The sequence below is a fragment of the Mesoplodon densirostris genome, chromosome 15 (genome assembly GCF_025265405.1).
Source record: "Mesoplodon densirostris isolate mMesDen1 chromosome 15, mMesDen1 primary haplotype, whole genome shotgun sequence".
Lineage (NCBI taxonomy): Eukaryota > Metazoa > Chordata > Mammalia > Artiodactyla > Ziphiidae > Mesoplodon > Mesoplodon densirostris.
In genome coordinates, this window is record NC_082675.1 from 5,544,225 (window position 1) to 5,562,458 (window position 18,234).

The 18,234-nt window shown below is 50.3% G+C and overlaps 1 protein-coding gene across 2 annotated transcripts in view; it reads left to right on the forward strand.

The window, feature by feature from the left end:
* Positions 1 to 18,234, forward strand: part of SCARB1 (scavenger receptor class B member 1) — an 80,456-nt gene that overhangs the window by 25,354 nt on the left and 36,868 nt on the right. For both annotated transcript variants that reach the window (XM_060119376.1, XM_060119375.1), the window contains exon 2: positions 18,066 to 18,223. In XM_060119376.1, the coding sequence (XP_059975359.1) occupies positions 18,066 to 18,223 (158 nt within the window). The remainder of the gene's footprint in view (positions 1 to 18,065; positions 18,224 to 18,234) is intronic.

Below are 18,234 nucleotides of genomic sequence, written 5' to 3' on the forward strand. Positions count from 1 at the left end.
CTCTAGGCGCACGGGCTTCAGTAGTTGTGGCACGTGAGCTGAGTTGTTGTGGCTCGCGGGATCCAGAGTACAGGCTTCAGTAGTTGTGGCACTCGGGCTCAGTAGTTGTGGCTCACGGGCTTAGTTGCTCTGCGGCATGTGGGATCTTCCCGGACTGGAGCTCGAACCCGTGTGCTCTGCATTGGCAGGTGGATTCTTAACCACTGCGCCACTGGGAAGCCCTATCTGCCGTTTTTAAGATGTTGTCAGCAAATTCAAATATTTTGAAATACCATGTGATCCAAAACTCATCCACTGGCCAAATCGGACAGTTTGTGGAGTTGTCTTCAGGAAGACAGAAGACCTGTCTTTTTCTTTGGGGGTGGGGGAGGGGTTCGAATCTTTAAGTGGTCTAAAAGAAACTTGCTATGAAAATTTCAAATGTCCATGAAAAAAAAAGAGAGAACACGGGACTTCCCTGGCGGTCCAGTGGTTAAGATTCCGCGCTTCCACTGCATGGGGCGCAGGTTTGATCCCTGGTCCACATGCCGTGGGGTGTGGCCAAAAAAAAAAAAAAGAAAAGAGAGAGAGAGAACAGTATGATTGCCCTGTGCCACTCGTCTGCGTTAATGGACACTGGGTCCCGCGCCCTCCGGTTTCATGTGTACCACCACCTGCGTCCATTTCTCCTTCCCCGAGTTATTCTGAAGCATGTATCTGACGTCGGTTCGTCTGAGTCTCTAACACGGTGGTTCGCGGACTGTCTCCTGCAGCAGAAGCCCTGGAGGGCTTGTTAAAACACAGATGTCTGGGCCCCTCCCCCAGCGTTACTGAGTCGGCAGGTCTGAGACGGGGCCTGAGAGCCAGCTTTTCTATCACGTTCCCAGGTGATGCTGACGTTGCTGGTCCAGGGACCACGCTTTGAGAACCACTGCTTGAACAGGTACATGGTAAACAAGGACATGAAGCAGAAGACCCCCTGCCCCTGTTGCTGCCCCGATGCTGTTATCCCGTGAAAACAAATTCCAAGGAAGAGCGATGAGTTTTTGAGATGAGGAACCTGATCAGCTACTCAGAAATGCCCTGCGTCCCCACCCCCTGCAGTTGGGTCCCTTTTGGGGGGCTGAGGAAGTGCGGCTCAGTGGTCGATCGGTCTCTGCCCAGCCAGGAAGCTTCCCGAGGCCCCCTTGCATCGTGAATCTCTCTGTCCTCTGACCTTTGCTCCCCCCAACCTGTCCTGTGGGAACCTGTTGGCTTTTGGAGGCCTGCTTTGGGGAGACGCCCCCCTGGTTCTGATGTTGCCCCAGGAGAGGGGAGGCTGGCCTTCTAGGGCCCCTCAGTCCCTCCTGCCCCATGTTCCCAGCTGACACTGCAGCTGGCTGAGCTCTTTGGGGGGTGTCTCAGTTCCTGTTCTGAGGGACACCCTTGTGTCACCGTGAAGCCAGACTGTCCTTTGGTCTTAGAATTCGGGAGGAGGCAGGGGCCTGTCTGCAGCCCCAAAAGGGCTTCTCTGCAGCTCCAAGCTTTGAGAACAAGGTCCCTCCCACCCTGCACTGCAGCACTTGCGCGAAGTCCCACCCGGATTGTGTTCAGCCCTGCGTTTCTTTTAAGGAAGCTCGGGCTGCAAATAAAGCGCAGGGGTTCAAACAAGGAGGGGTGGACCGAGCATCCTGGGCCGGGCGTGGGGCTGCACTTCAGGACAGGGGGCTTCCCACGGCGGGACCTGGTCCACCGTGTCCCCGGCGGGGGCCCCGCCTGTTGGCTACAGACAGGGATGCTCTGGAAAGGAAGCGGTACATGAGGAACAAATGTCCCTCTGCCACGGCATTTGGATGTGGGAGGGGTGTGGAAGGGGCTCTATGGGAGGAAGCCCCGCATCTCTCAGTGGGTGTGGCAGGCGGGACGATGGGCCCCCCCCAAAGACATCCTGATCCCGGGACCTGTGAATGTGTTGCCCCGCGTGACAAAAGGGACTTTGCAGATGTGATTAAGGATTTGGGAGATGGGGAGATTGTCCGGGATTATCTGGGTGGGACCAGTGCCATCCTAAGGGTAAGAGGGAGGCAGGGGGGTCAGAAAGAGTGTGATGATGAAAGCAGAGGTTGAAGTGATAAGGGCACCACAGCCAAGGAATGCGGGAGGATTCTAGAAGCTGGAAAAGGCAGGGACTTGGATTCTCCCCGAGAGCCTCCAGAGGGAACGGGCCCTGCCGACACCTTGATTTTAGCCCTATTTCGGGGTGAGACCTATTTTGGACTTCTGACCTCCCAAACTGTAAGGTACTAAATTTGTGATGTTTTAAGCTGGTACGTTTTCGATCATTTGTCACAGCGGCAATAGGAAACGCATGCAATGAATTTGCTTCCATGAAAGCCAGGGAAGTAAAATTCTAACACATTTTGGTTCCCGTTTAAGTAAAATATTTAAACGTAAAATCATATTCTTTTAATATATCTACTTTTAAACATTTCAGTTTTTTTTTTTTTGCGGTACGTGGGCCCCTCACTGTTGTGGCCTCTCCCGTTGCGGAGCACAGGCTCCGGACGCGCAGGCTCAGCGGCCATGGCTCACGGGCCCAGCCGCTCCGTGGCACCTGGGATCTTCCCGGACCGGGGCACGAACCCATATCCCCTGCATCGGCAGGTGGACTCTCAACCACTGCGCCACCAAGGAAGCCCCATTTCAGTATTTTTTCAACGACTTTAATGTTCTGGAAGAAAAATGTATCGAGGGGCTCACATTTTTCCTTTGCTTCAAGCTCTGATGTGACTTGGCCAGGCACTGATTTGAACCTCACGGTAGCCCTGTGAGATAGGTCCTGTTTTGTGTTTCAATAGCTTCCTATTTTAGAACAGTTTTAGATTTACAGAAAAATGGAGGAGATCGTACAGAGTGTACCTCACACCTGGTGTTCCTGTTGTTAGCATCTTTAATTAGTGTGGTCCATTTATTACAGCGAATGAACCAGTGGTGATACTTTAGTATTAACTAAAGTCTGCACTTTGTTGGGATTTCCTTAATTTCTATTTCACCTCCTTTTTCTGTCGCAGGATCCCGTCCGGGACACCATGTCACACTTAGTCACTGTGTCCCCTCAGGCTCCTCTCGGCCGTGCCCGTTTCTTAGACCATCCTTGGTTTTGGTGACCTGGATGATTTTGAAGAGCACTGGTCAGGGGTTTTGTCAGATGTCCTTCTCTTGGGATTTGTCTGATGTTTCTCTCATGATTCGACTGTGGTTTCTGGGTCTGGGGAGGAAGTGCACAGAGGGCAAGTGCCGCGCTCATCCCGTTATGTCAACATGACGCCCCTGTTGAGGCTGGTCCTGTTTCCAATCCCTTTTTACAGATGAGGAAACCGAGGCACAGGAAGCTGTGTCGGGCCCCTGTTGGTAGGAGGAGAAGGGCAGGAAGTTAGGCGGTAGGGAGCAGCTCGCTGCAGACGTAGGGCTGGGTCTCCTTGCTTGGGGGGGGGCGCTCCCGGCCCCCCCCTTCCCGTGCCTCCAGCAGTCTCCTCACTGTTCTCCAGGGGGTTAGGCGGAGAGCTTCGGAGGTCCGATTTGATGGAACGCAGCCCCCTTGTTGAGCCTTTGTGGGCTGAGGCTCCCCTTGAGAGAGTGATAAATGGCTTAAAAGCACTCACCTCCATATTAAATTTTTTGCTTTAATTTTCTTTTTCATTAAAAAAAAATCTAAATTTAGGGAATTCCCTGGCAGTCCAGTGGTAAGGGCTCTGTGCTTCCACTGCAGGGGGCACGGGTATGATCCCTAGTTGGGGTACTAAGACCCCACAAGCTGTGTGGCTCAGCCAAAATAAATAAATAAATAAATAAATATCTAAATTTAACATCCATACAGGAAAGTGCACAGCCTCAGGTGTGGAGTTTGATGAATTTTTACGTGGGCGTGCAGACTTGCCACGCTCACCTGTAGAAGGCTCTCCTGCACCCCTTTCTGTCAACGCCCACCCCTATCACCAGAGATTAGCTTTGCCCATTCCCTGGAACAGCACAGAAACAGACTCATACAGCGAGTTCTCCTGGGTGTCGAGCATCTCTTCGTCACGTTGTGCTTGTACGGTTCATCTGTGTCCACTCCCTTTCTTTGCTGGGTGATGTCCCATTGTATGAAGGGGCCCCCATTTGTCATCCATCCACTTGTTTGTGGACATTTGCGTTATTTAGCTTTAGGAGATAATGCCACAGTGCTTTCTATGGCAATTGTACCAAATGACACTTCCACCAGCAGTGTGTGAGCATTCTTTTTTTTTTTTTTTTTTTTTGTGGTACACGGGCCTCTCATTGTTGTGGCCTCTCCCGTTGCAGAGCACAGGCTCCGGACGCGCAGGCTCAGCGGCCATGGCTCATGGGCCCAGCCGCTCCGCGGCATGTGGGATCCTCCCGGACCGGGGCACGAACCCGCGTCCCCTGCATTGGCAGGCGGACTTTCAACCACTGCGCCACCAGGGAAGCCCATGTGTGAGCATTCGTGGTTGCTGCACATCCTTGCTGATATTTGTTATTGTCAGTCTTTTTCTTATCCTTTTCTTTTTTCTGTTATATATATGTATTTAATTATTATTATATGTATATTTTTTCAGATTATTTTCCATTATAGTTTATTATAAGATATTGAATGTTGTTTCCTGTGTTATACAGTAATCCTTGTAGCTTATTTATTTTATATATAGTAGTGTGTAACTGTTAATTGCATACTCCTTATTTATCCCAATAGGTTTTTTTTTTTGGTCAGTCTTTTTCATGTTTGCCTTTTTGGTGTATGGTGTAGGATCTCCTTGTGAGTCTAATGGACCTTTCTCTGATGACTACACCTGCCCAGGGCAGGTGGGGTGGCTCTGTGAAGTCACGGGGATTGAGCTTCCTGTCTTTCTACTCTACCATCCTTTGTGTGTGGCTTCCATTCTCAAGACTGCCTCATGATCCAAGGTGGCTGCTGTAGCTCAGTCCATCCTGTCTGCAGTCCAGGCAGCAGGAAGGGGGACTTGTCAACAGATACGTAGGAATTGCCGATGTTGATGATGCTGGGAAGACAAAACAGGTGATGGATAGAATGTGATGGGGGAAGGGCTACTTTAGAAAGGGTGGTTTCTTTGTCCATGTCATTCACTGCTAGAGACCCCAGACCTAGAACAGAGCCTGACATGCAGTGAGAAACCAGTAAATATTGTTGAGGGAAGGTCTTGTTGAAAAAGTGACTTCAGACTTGAGAAATGAGGGGGTCACCTATGTGGGCATCGGCGGGAAGATTGCCCTTGGAGGAGCAAACAGTCAGTGCAAAGGCCCTGTGGCAGAATCTTGCCCAATGGGCTCAGGAACAGTGAGGCCAGTGTGGCTGGATCAGAGTGAGCGAGGTGGACGGCAAAGGGAGCTACGCTTGGTATAGCTGCAGGGAGCCAGACGGTGCAAGACCTTGTAGGTCACTGTCAGAGATTTGGATTTAATTCCAAGATAAGTAGGGAGCCGTGGGAGGTGTTTGAGTGGGGGGAATGCCATGATCAGATGTACCTTTTGAAAGGGTAACTCTGGGGCTTCCCTGGTGGCGCAGTGGTTGAGAGTCCGCCTGCCGACGCAGGGGACACGGGGTCGTGCCCCAGTCCGGGAAGATCCCACATGCCGTGGAGTGGCTGGGCCTGTGAGCCATGGCCACTGAGCCTGCGCATCCGGAGCCTGTGCTCCGCAACGGGAGAGGCCACAACAGTGAGAGGCCCGCGTACCGCAAAAAAAAAAAAAAGGATAACTCTGATCTATGCGGAAAATAGACTAGGGACAAAAGCAAAAGTGAGAAAACCAGTGAAGAGGTGACTGCATCTGTCGGAGCAAGTGATGATAGGAGCTGGGGTGGTTGGATGGATTTTTGGTGCATCTTAGAGCAAGACTTCCTGATGGATGGTTTTTGGGTGGGAGAGAAATGGAGGAATCAAGCATGACTCAACTTCTTAGCTTAAGCAACTCACCCCGCTGTTTCAGCAACGTGCTTGGGTTTTCTATAAAAAACCTTTTCTTTTATTCTTCTTCCTTTAAAATCAAAAGAAGTTGGAACATTAGCCAAGGGTGTGGCGTTCCCAAATTCCAGACTGAATCAGCCCATGCTGCAGTCTTCCCTGCGTTCATGGGCCCCACGGGGCTGGGGACATCTCTGGAGCCCTCGGATGCAGGGGGTAGGAAGTGACTTATTGGAGTGGGAAGGGTCTGGTCCTGTCCCAGAACCTGGCCTCAGACAGGTGAGTCAGCCTCCTGGCTCATCTGGTCAGACGTGTGTTTCCTGTTATCACTGGGGGAGGGATTGGGTTTTGCAATTCAATGGCCAGGTCAAAATTAATGATTAATTTGCGAAACTCTTGTCCTGTGTGCTCTGAGCCCAGTGGGAGAGCAATGTGAGGACACTGGCCTGCATGTTGATGCAGGACCTGTGGCTTGGTCTCTTCCAGCACCTGTGACATCGGGGTGATGTTTGGCCCTCGATCTTCAGTGTCTGTGTCTGTTCAATGGGCCTTTGAGAATTTAATGAGGTGAGGTAGGTGGAAGTGTTTTGCTACCTGAGCCGTGCTTTACAGATGGTGGATAGGATTCTCCAGCTCCCCGACCCTCCCCCAGCTTCTCAGGGGCCCCGTCTTGTTCATCTTTAAATTCAGAACATATCATCTAGCACGGGGTGGGTGACTGTCCACAGAATGACCTGGGTCCTATGTAGGTCAGAGCAGGCTCATTGTAGTTAGCTCCCCAAAGGCTTCGTGGAGGAGGTGGCACCTGGAGAGTGGGGTTTTGGATTTGGCAGTCAGGGCCATCCTGGGAGCAGGGAGAGTGCCGTGGGAGGGCAGTGGCCACTTGTGGGTTCAAGCGACACCCTGATCACTTCGCTTTGCCCTGGCTTTTTGCCCCTGGGTTGGGCTGAATAGGGTCCCCCCCAAAAAAAATGGTACGTCCAAGTCCTAACCCCCGTTACCTGCGAAGGTGACCTTATTTGGAAATAGGGTCTTTGCAGGTGTGATTAAGGTAAGGGCCAGGTGGGCCCCAAGTCCAACACGAACGTCCTTATAAGAAGAGGACACGTGGTGGGGGGGAAGTGATGACAGAGGAAGAGGTTGGAGGGATGTGCCTAGGAAAGCCCGAGACCACCAGGACCTAGACAAGCAAGTTAGGAGCCTTCCCTGGAGCCTTCCGAAGGAGCACGGCCCTGCCCACACCTTGATTCCGGACTTCTGGCCTCCAGAACTGGGAGAGGATACATGTTCTAAGTCACCCAGTGTGTGACTTTGTTCCAGCGGCCCAAGGGGCCTAACGCAGATGCTTTACTGCTCGGGAGATGGGCGAGAGGAGATTTCCTGGTAGGTGGTTTCACCGGGGTCACGGACTTCCTGGCCCTCGAGACCCGGCAAGAGATGCTTTTTCTGGCCTCTGAGGTCCCGTGCTCTGGCTGTTGGCTCCTGAGGGTGAAGGTAGCGGTCCCTGGAGTCATGGGGCCCCTCTCAGCCTCTGCCTGCTTCTCTACTCCAAGCTCATCCCATGCGTGTGCAGGAGGCCTGCCTGGCTGACCTGAGGCCCCTGGAAGGACAGCCGTGTGAGGCCTGGGCCTCTCCCCTGCCTTCCGCTGGCCTCTCTGCGAAGCAGAAGGCTGGCCTGGTGTCCCTCACCCTGCATCCTCCGGGCCTCAGGACATCTGCTCTGCCCTGTCCCCGGGCAGGGTCCTCACTGCCTGGCCTGGGAAGGAGATGGGGTCTGTTGGAGGTGGGACCACCCTTGGATGGGACAGTGGTCTGAGCCTCATCATCCGTTTACCCCAGTCCTGAGGCTGTGGCCTGGCCTGTGAGGTTGCCGCTCGCATTTTTATTAAAATGGTGATTTTTAAGGTGTATTTCATTGACACATGAAATTTTCATTTGTTCCATCACACGTCCACTGAGCTGCTTGGGCCCCAGATAGGCCATGCTCTCTGTGTATTTAAAAAAAAAAATTATCTCGGGAATTCCCTGGAGGTCCAGTGGTTAGGACTCTGCGCGTTCACTGCTGTGGGCCCGGGTTCAATCCCTGGTCAGGGACCTAAGATCCTGCAAGCCATGCAGCACGCCCGCCTCCCCACATTCCCTCAGTTACGAGCTTTTAAAAACATACACAAAGGAGAAAGCAGATCACCGCCCCCTAGATGTTTCTACTTTGATTCTCTTTGTTCCCGAGCTCACATTGCTGAGCACCTGCTGAGTGCCAAGCACTGTTCCAGGCCCTGGAGACACATCAGTGAGCAGCTGAGGATCCAGTCCTGGTGGGTTTATGATCTAGCAGGGCAAACAGATGAAGAACAATAGACACAATTAATTATAATTATGCCGGAAGGTGACAAGGACTATGGAAAAACCAGAGCAGGTTGGGGGGTGTTCAGGAATTTGAAGGTGGATGGGGTGGGTCTTCCTGAGAAGGGGGCATGTGAGGAAAGATTAGGAGGGGCGAGAGATTTGGCCATGCTGCTACGTCAGGAAAAACATTGAGGGCAGAGGGAACAGCCCATGCAAAGGCCCTGGGGCAGGAGTGTGCCTGCATATACAGGGGACAGCAAGGAGGCCAGCATGGACGGGCTGAGTGAGTGTCAGGGACATGGTAGGATGTGGGGCCTGGAGAGGCCACAGGGGCCAGACCAGATGGAGGGACGTATAGACCAATGCTGAGCTGGCAGCTTTTAGGTTAATATCATTTCCAAGATATAAAATGTTCCACATTATTTTGTGTGTTTGAAAAATTCATGTGAAGAGCCAATAGTGACTGTTACCTTTCTGCAGCTTGCCTTTTTTTTCACTCAAGATTCTTTCTCTACCTTATCCAGGTAGACCCGGTCCTTTCATTCATTTTGCCTGATATAGTTGTGTGCAGAAGCCCGATTTATCTCTGGCTGAGAATCTGCTGAACTGTCTGTTCCTTTTTGAGATTCGACAATTCTGAGGCACGCAGGATCTTAGTTCCCCGACCAGGGATCAAACCTGTGCCCCCTGCAGTAGAAGCTAGGAGTCTTAACCTCTGGACCGCCAGAGAAGTCCCTCGACGATTCTTTTGCAGCCCTCTCGCACACACGTGGGACTGTCTCTAGGGCAGAGTTGTCCAGCTGTGGGCTGTGATCCGATAGAGGGATGTGAGATGACTGGGGTCAGTGGGGACCAACACTGTAAAAACAGAATGGACTGGGAGAGAATATCTGAGGAGCAAATAATCCGTTGGGAGTGTGACATCATATTGGAAAGGCGGGTGTTCTTTCCTGAAGCTTGTTTCAGTCACCCCAGGTGTGTAGGTTGTGGTCCTGGGCGGGGCCAGCAGTGTCTGAGAGCCAGTGTGCAGAGCAGGAGACCGCAGGGTCATGGGGGCGTGCCTCACGTTCTGGGGCACCTCTGTTTCCCCACACCTTTACTCGCACTTGGTTTTCTCAGGTGACTTAATTTGTGTCCATCTTTTGGGAAATATCTCCTTTTAATTTGCAGCTAATCTTTTTTCTTTTTTAAATTGTGGTAAGTTTCACTTAACATAAAGCTCACCATTTAAACCGTTAAAAAGTGTACAATTGAGTGGTATTTAGTCCATTTGCAATGTTGTGCAGCCATTACCACTGTCTAGTTCCAGAACTTCTTCATCACCCCAAAAGGAAACCCTATACCCATAAAGGAGTCCCTCCCCAATGCTCCCCTGGCAGCCACCAGGCTGCTTTCTGTCCCTATGGATTTGCCTATTCTTTTTTTTTTTTGGCCACGCTGCGCAGCTTGCAGGATTTCAGTTCCCCAACCAGCAATTGAACCTGGGCCACAGCAGTGAAAACCCGGAATCCTAACCACTAGGTCACCAGGGAACTCCCTTGCTTATTCTAGGCACTGCACGTAAATGGAATCATACAGTGTGTGTCCTTTTGCAACTGGCTTATTTCACTTAGTAATGTTTTCAAAGTTCATCCATGGTATATAGCCTGTGTCAGAATTTCCTTCTTCTTTTTTTTTTTTTGCGGTACGCGGGCCTCTCACTGTTGTGGCCTCTCCCGTTGCGGAGCACAGGCTCCAGACGCGCAGGCTCAGCGGCCATGGCTCACGGGCCCAGCCGCTCCACGGCATGTGGGATCTTCCCGGACCGGGGCACGAACCCGTGTCCTCTGCATTGGCAGGCGGACTCTCAACCACTGTGCCACCAGGGAAGCGCAGAATTTCCTTCTTTTTAAAGGCTGAATAACATTGGATACACCACATTGCATTTATCCACTCATCCATCGATGGACACTTGGGTTGCTTCCACCTGTTGGCTATTGTAGATAATGCTGCTGTGAACATAGATGTGCTCATATACCCCCTTTTAAAAAAGGCTTGATGAAAATGTCCCTTCTTCTGATTTTAGTTGGCACGCTGGTGAGGTATATACATTGGATTAAAGCTCAACAAACTACACATAAAAAGGATGAGTGATCAGGACCTCGATAACATTTTGCTGAGTGAAAGAAGACATATGTGCTTTTTGTGTCTGCTTGTTTTTAAGAAATAGAGAATTATGGACACATTTGAAGACTTGTATGATTCTCTTTATCGGAGAAAAGGCAAATCCGTAGAGACAGAAAGCAGACTGGTGGTTGCCAGGGACTGGGGGAGAGAATTGAGTGCTAACGAGGTTCTGTTTCGGGTGATGAAATGTTCTGAAATTAGACGGTGGTGATGGCTGCGCAACTCTGAGAATAGACTAGAAACCATTGAGTCGCACACTTTAAATGGATACATTGTGTGGTATCTGAATAAGATCTCAATAAAACTGTCAGAAAATCCTAGTGTCGTGTTTTCAAGGTTCATCCATAACATTCATCCTTTTTAAGTGCAGTTTGATGAGCTTTATCAAATGTATGCATCTCACCAAAATCAAGGGATGGGACGTTTTCATCACCCCAAATAGCTTCCTGGTGCCCTTTTGCAGTCAGCTTCCTCCCTCCCCCGAGCCCCTGGCAACCACTGATCTGGTTTCTGTCCCTAGAGTTTTTCCTTTTCCACAATGTCATATAAGTGAAATCATATAGTATGTAGCTTTTTGTATCTGGCTCTTTCAATTTAACATAGGCTTTCTTGTCTAATTTTGTTTTTTTTTTTTTTAGCCTTGCCGTGTGGCATGCGGGATCTTAGTTCCCCGACCAGGGATCGAACCTGTGCCCCCTGCATTGGCAGCTCAGAGTCTTAATCACTGGACCGCCAAGGAAGTCCCTAACATAGGCTTTTGGGGTTCATCCATGTCGCATTTATCAGCAGTTGGCTCCTTTTTATTACCGAACATTTATTCTATTGTATGGATGCACAGCAGTTGGTTTATCCATTGTGGATGTTTGAGTTGTTTTAAAAACAAATTTGTGGGCTTCCCTGGTGGCGCAGTGGTTGAGAGTCTGCCTGCCGATGCAGGGGACACGGGTTCGTGTCCTGGTCCGGGAAGATCCCACATGCCACGGAGTGGCTGGGCCTGTGAGCCATGGCCACTGAGCCTGCGTGTCCGAAGCCTGTGCTCCACAACGGGAGAGGCCGCAAGAGTGAGAGGCCCGCATACTGCAAAAAAAAAAAAAAAAAACTCAAAAAAACATATTTGTGATTGACGGACATTTAGGTAAGTCATGCTCTTAAAGGCTTCCTAGCCTTTGCAGAGGCTGGGCCCCTGCCAGGACCGCCCTCCCCATCTTCCTTCCCTGGCAAAGCCCAACTCCTTTGTTCAATCCCCAGCTCACATGCCCTCTCTTCCAGGCAGCCCTCCTGACTGTCCGGAATGAGCCTGGTTGGATAAAAGGGAGTGGCTCCAACGAGGGATCACCTTGGCCTTCTCTCTCAGCCTTTGTTTTCGGGCTGTGATCTTTGACCTTAGGGGAGGGGGCAGGGATAGAATCAGTTGTTAGTCAAAAGGCCCTGAGCTTGGCCTGTGCACTGTTATCTAATCAGCTGCCTGGTCCTGATGCCTCTGGTCCTGTTGTGACCGAAACAAAGTTATCCTGTGGATCGCAAGCAGTGCAAAGTCCAACCCCCACTGGAGATGGGGCAGTGACAGGGGGAGGAGGAAGGGCTGGTCACTTCGTGCCAGGTAACTGCATGGCTGATCTTCTGGGTCCCCAGGCTCTACTGTACCCTGTTCTAAGCACTTTACCTCTACATACCCACTTATTTTGGACGCTATCATTATACCCATTTTATGGATGAGGGAACTGAGGTGCAGAGAGGATCAGTGACTTATCCCAGAAGGCAGAGCTGGGTCACAGGAGATTGCCCAATGAACAGGGGTGGGACCCCAGGGCCCCAAAACCCCTTCTGTTGGAGGGAGAGACACATGGCTTCATCTGGTGACTCATTGGTTTGGCGCTGATTTATCCCTGAACCGGGTGGGCAGGCCAGGAGATAAGGAAAGCACAGAGGGATTCCGGAATTCCAAAAAAGCCTTGTCCGGGTCAAGGTTCCTTTGCCAAGAAACAGGGCTGGGGGAGGGAGGCAGGAACTGGAAACTTTTTTTTATTTTAAACCACTTTATTGAGGTATCGTTGACATTTGAAAAAACTATATGTATATAATTATGCAACTCGATGAGTTTGGAGAGAAGTATACACCTGTGAAACCATCACCACGATCAAGACGTCCATCACCTCCGAAAGTTTCCTCCCAAGCTCTTTATTTATGTTTGTTATTATTGCTAGTAGTAGTAATAGTAGTTATGCATGATGAATAAGAGTTAGCAATACTGCGTTGTATATTTCAATATTTGCTAAGAGGGTAGATCTCATGTTATATATTTTTGCTACCGAGTCCAAGCTCGCTCTGCTTGCCGCATGCCAGGCCAATAAATCAGAGACGAGGTGCTGAGGCAGGCAATACGAATTTTTTTTTTAAACATTTTTATTGGAGTATAATTGCTTTAAATGTTGTGTTAGTTTCTGCTTTATAACAAAGTGAATCAGCTATGCATATACATATGTCCCCATATCTCCTCCCTCTTGCGTCCCCTTCCCACCGTCCCTATCCCACCCCTCTAGGTGGTCACAAAGCACCGAGCTGATCTCCCTGTGCTCTGCGGCTGCTTCCCACTAGCTATCTGTTTTACGTTTGGTAGTGTATATATGTCCATGCCGCTCTCTCACTTCGTCCCAGCTTACCCTTCCCCCTCCCCGTGTCCTCGAGTCCATTGTCTATACGACTGTTCATTCGTAAAGCCAGCAGACGGAGAAGACAGCCGACTAATGTCTCAAAGTCACCATCTTACAGGGTTTGGATGCTAGTTTCTTTTATAGCACAGAGAGGGGGAGGAGATGAGGAAGTAAAGTAAAAAGCCCATACGTTTTGCGAATATCCCCTGGAATGGCCAGCCTCGGGGAGGGGACGTGTTCATTTCTTCTTTCTTGCAGCCATCCCCAGGTGGACAGGGTCAGGATGCTTCCCTGAACAAAGGCACTTTGGTTTAACATTCAGGCAGGGGGACCGGGTTCCCCGAGGCAGGCCGTTCTGTATAGACAGAGTCCTTTAAGTGAACACAAGCAGCGGAAAGCAAAGTTTAAAGTAAAAGAAACAGATCCAACATGGAGTCCGATTTGGCTCTTCCCTGTTACATTTTATCCCAAACACGTCAAAAGAAGGAAGCTGGATTGATGTCGCGTTTTCTCCTGGCCGAGTGCGCTGACTGAAGCCAGGACAGGCGGGCCCCCTACCTACTAGCCCCGGGTGTACCTGTTCTGTGGATGGGGGATGGAGAGAGAGCATGATGGCACCGCCCATCTGTCGCTCCTCCCCGTGGGCCTGTCTTTGTTGCTTTGGGTTAAAAATTTCCATCCTGCAGGACTAACAAACCCCCCCACCCCCGCCTGCAACCCCCAGAGCAGCCTCCAGGCTGACGTTTGGATTCCACTCTCCAAGCCTGTGGCTGGTGGGAGGGAGCGGCGGGGGTGGGGGGGAATGGCCTCTGGGGTGGGACCTGCTGTGGGCCAGTGGGGAGGGGGAGAGCTACCCAGCCTCCCAGGCCCCAGTCCCGCCCCCGCCGTACCATGGAGAGGTCACCCCCTCCGGGAGATGGTGCAGGTGAGGTGCTCCGGCAGGGGTGGCAAAGGGGCATCCCGGCGGTCCAGCCGTGGCCTGAAGATGTGTGACCTGCCTCCTGGGTGTGTTTGTTTTTTTTTTTTAATGTGATGGAACTGCACATTTTAAAAATTTTTTATTTTTTAATTTATTTTTATTTTTTGGCTGCGTTGGGTCTTCGTTTCTGTGCGAGGGCTTTCTCTAGTTGTGGCAAGCGGGGGCCAGTCTTCATCGCGGTGCGCGGGCCTCTCACTGTCGCGGCCTCTCTTGTTGTGGAGCACAAGCTCCAGACGCGCAGGCTCAGTAGTTGTGGCTCACGAGCCTAGTTGCTCGGCGGATATGGGATCCTCCCAGACCAGGGCTCGAACCCGTGTCCCCTGCATTGGCAGGCGGATTCTCAACCACTGCGCCACCAGGGTTTGATTTTGAAAAATAAGTTGCTGCCATTGAAACAATTGGGAGATGCCATAGAAACATCTGGATTTATGGCAGCTCACAACATGGGAGGAGCTGGAAAAACCCAAGCCCCGGGGAACTCAGGGGCCTGGAGGGAAGTTGCAGATGCTGCCTTTGTTTTGGGGGGGGTGACCCCTTCCGTCCACCATGTCCTCCCCACCTCCATGCTCACGCGAATTGCCCTCTTGGTTGTATGTGTCAGGACTGAGCTGGGGACGGGCCCTGCCTACAGCTGTACACGGGGACTGCCACTCCATTCCTCCTCCCCTTCTCCTGGCCGGCCCCAGGATGTGCCCTCACTGGGCTCTGCAGCTCCAGAGCTGGGGGCTGGGAGGCCCGGATGCTGGCTTCCCCCTCCCTGCCTTAAACTTGGGAGAGGCGCGCTCAGGGCTGGCCCCCACCAGGGTCTTGTGGCCTTTTCCCTCGCACTGAAGAGGTCAGCAGTCACCTGTCAGAGTGGACCCTCCTGCACCCTGCACCGAACTCCCTCACTTACGTCTTCATTAAAACTGACAAAGGAAACCAATAATAATAATAGTAATAATAATTATAATCATCATAATAATAATAGTGGCTGCCTCGAAGGATCGTGGTGCTAGTCAGGGAAGTGACAATGCAGCTAAGAGTCTAGAACAAGCACCTGACACACAGGCCTGCTTGGGAAATGCTCGTGTTTTTCTTTTTTTAGTTTTATATTGGCGTATAGTTGATTTACACTGTTGTGTTAGTTTCAGGTGTACAACTAAGTGATTTATATATAGTAGTGTCTATATGTTAATCCCAACCTCCTAATTTCCCTTTGGTAACCGTAAATTTGTTTTCTGTGTCTGTGAGTCTGTTTCTGTTTTGTAAATAAGTTCATTTGTATCATTTTTTTCAGACTCCACATACAAGTGATATGTATGATATTTGTCTTTCTCTGTCTGACTTACTTCACTTAGTATAGTAATCTCTAGATCCATCCATGTTGCTGCAAATGGCATGATTTTATTCTTTTTTATGGCTGAGTAATATTCCACTGTATATGTGTACCACATCTTCTTTATCCATTCATCTGTCGATGGACATTTAGGTTGCTTCCATGACCTGGCTATTGTAAATAGTGCTGCAGTGAACACTGAGGTGCATGTATCTTTTCGAATTAGAGTTTTCTCTGGATACATACCCAAGGGTGGGATTGCTGGACCATATGGTAGTTCTATTTTTAGTTTTTTGAGGAACCTCCATACTGTTCTTCATAGTGGCTGCACCAATTTACATTCCCACCAACAGTGTAGGAGGGTTCTCTTTTCTCCACACCCTCTCCAGCAGGGAAATACCCTTTTTTGTTGCTTTGTACGAACCATGTTTACTAGTCACCTTTATTTGCAGGTACTGGATGCTCGGGTTATAAAAATGATCCTTGTGACTCCCGTAGCTGGTAGGAAGACGTGTTTATCAATAAAGGATTGTTACACCTGAAGGCAAGTCTCTGATCTCTGGATATTTTCAAGAGAACCCTGAAGTCCAGATTTTATGTTCAATCTCCCAGTTTTTTGTTCTTGGCAATGAGTTCAACTTTTCTTCATTTAAATGCCACGTAGGTCAAATGAGGCACAGCTGAGGCTATAGAGTCACTGGCCCCATTGTACAGATGGGAAAACTGAGGTTCAGGGCCGACTAACTTGCTCGAAGGGCCCTCAGGTCAGACTCCCTCCAATCTGCTCCTTCCCAGAGCCTGCCGGTTGGGGACCTGGGGCCGAGCCTGACCTCCAGCTCCAGTCTTCTGCCTCCTCTGGGGCTGCTGCCCATTGGTTCTGGGACAGTCTGTTTGGGGACAGTGGGGGTGGCTGTCCTTGTCCTGGAAGACCACGTTCAAAGAAAGGGTGAGGGTGACGCAAGCTGCCCAGACATCTAGCTTTGCAACATTGAGCGTCTATCTGATGGACTGGGTCAGGCTGGGTGGGGGAGGGGTTGGGTGGCACTGGGGGTACCTCCTGTGTCACTGGGGCAGGGAGCTCAGAGCTGAGGAGCGAAGCAGGGATTAGAGGCCAGTGTATCTGACAGACTCTCCGAGTGAGCTTCAGACCCGTTATCTTCCGCCATTTAAGGAAATCAAATTTTGGCCAAGCTTTATAGATCTGGAGATTTATAGTTTATATAAATTTCTGCCTTGCTGGCTTTTCATGGAAGACTGCTTCTGTTCTCATCTCCTTCTGCTCTCCCCCTCATAGACTCTGCTCTGGCCATGCTGGCCTCCTTGCTGTTCCTGAATGCTCGGTCTCAGCTCCTCCCTGCCTCGGGGCCTTTGCACGGGCTGTGGCTTCTTCATGGACTTACCCACCACCACCAAATACACGTGTTCCCCTCAGTGCCCTTAGTTTTTAATTTTGGTTTAGTTTTGGTCTTTTGTTTTTCCTTACATTTCACCTGCCTCACTCCTCTGTTTAAAATTGCAGTCTTCTTCCCTGTCCCTGCCGTGTTTTCACTAAGCCCTGTCACATAGCATGGACTTTACCCTAATTATTGAAGACCTTTCCCTTACTGGAATAAGAGCCACACGACATTGGAGATCTGGGTCTGTCTTGTTCGCTCTCCTATCCCCAGCTCTTAGAAAAGGGCCTGACTTGTAGTAAGTGCTCAATAAATGTGTGTTGACAGACATAGAAAACAAACTTATGGTCACCAAAGGGGGAAGTGGGATGGGGAGGGCTAAATTAGGAATTTGGGATTAACAGATACACACTACTATATATAAAGTAGGTAAACAAGAAGGACCTACTGTATAGCACGAGGAACTATATTCAATATCTTACCTATAATAGTAAAGAATCTGAAAAAGAATATATATATATGTAAAATTGAATATTTTGCTGTACACCTGGAACATTATAAATCAATTATACTAAAGCTTTTTAAAAATGTGTGTTGAATGAATGAGTGAATGAATGAATGACGCATTTGGCCCACTTTCCGCTGGGTGCCAAGTGCTGTGGTCAAGCAGCAGCCACCTCCTGGTCCCCCAGTCAGGCTGCCGTTACGAAAACACATTTTAAAAATAACACATAGGGGCTTCCCTGGTGGCGCAGTGGTTAAGAATCCGCCTGCCAATGCAGGGGATACGGGTTTGATCTCTGGTCCAGGAGGATCCCACATGCCACGGAGCAACTAAGCCCGTGCGCCACAACTACTGAAGCTCACGTGCCTAGAACCTGTGCTCTGCAACAAGAGAAGCCACCGCAATGAGAAGCCCGCGCACCACAATGAACAGTAGCCCCCACTCGCCGCAACTAGAGAAAGCCCACACGCAGCAACAAAGACCCAACGCAGCCAAAAGTAAAATAAATAAAAAATAAAATAAATTTATAAAAAAGAATACCACGTAAAAATAATATTACCTATTAACATTAATTATGTCAACTCCAGAGCAGCATTCCCACCTCCTCCTGCTCCCAGAGCACCCCCCTCAAGGGAGCCCCTTCCCTGATGTGCCTGTGGAGTCTGCAGCACAGGCTGGCACCGGGCAGCTGTTTTGGAGCTGGGTGGGTAGGTGGGCGGGGGCCCTGGCCCTCCTGCTCACGGACCTGTTTGTCTCATCCCCCACAGAATGTGCGCATCGACCCCAGCAGCCTGTCCTTCAACATGTGGAAGGAGATCCCCGTCCCCTTCTACCTCTCTGTCTACTTTTTTGATGTCATCAACCCCAAGGAGATCCTCCAAGGCCAGAAGCCGCAGGTGCGGGAGCGTGGACCCTATGTGTACAGGTGAGGATGGA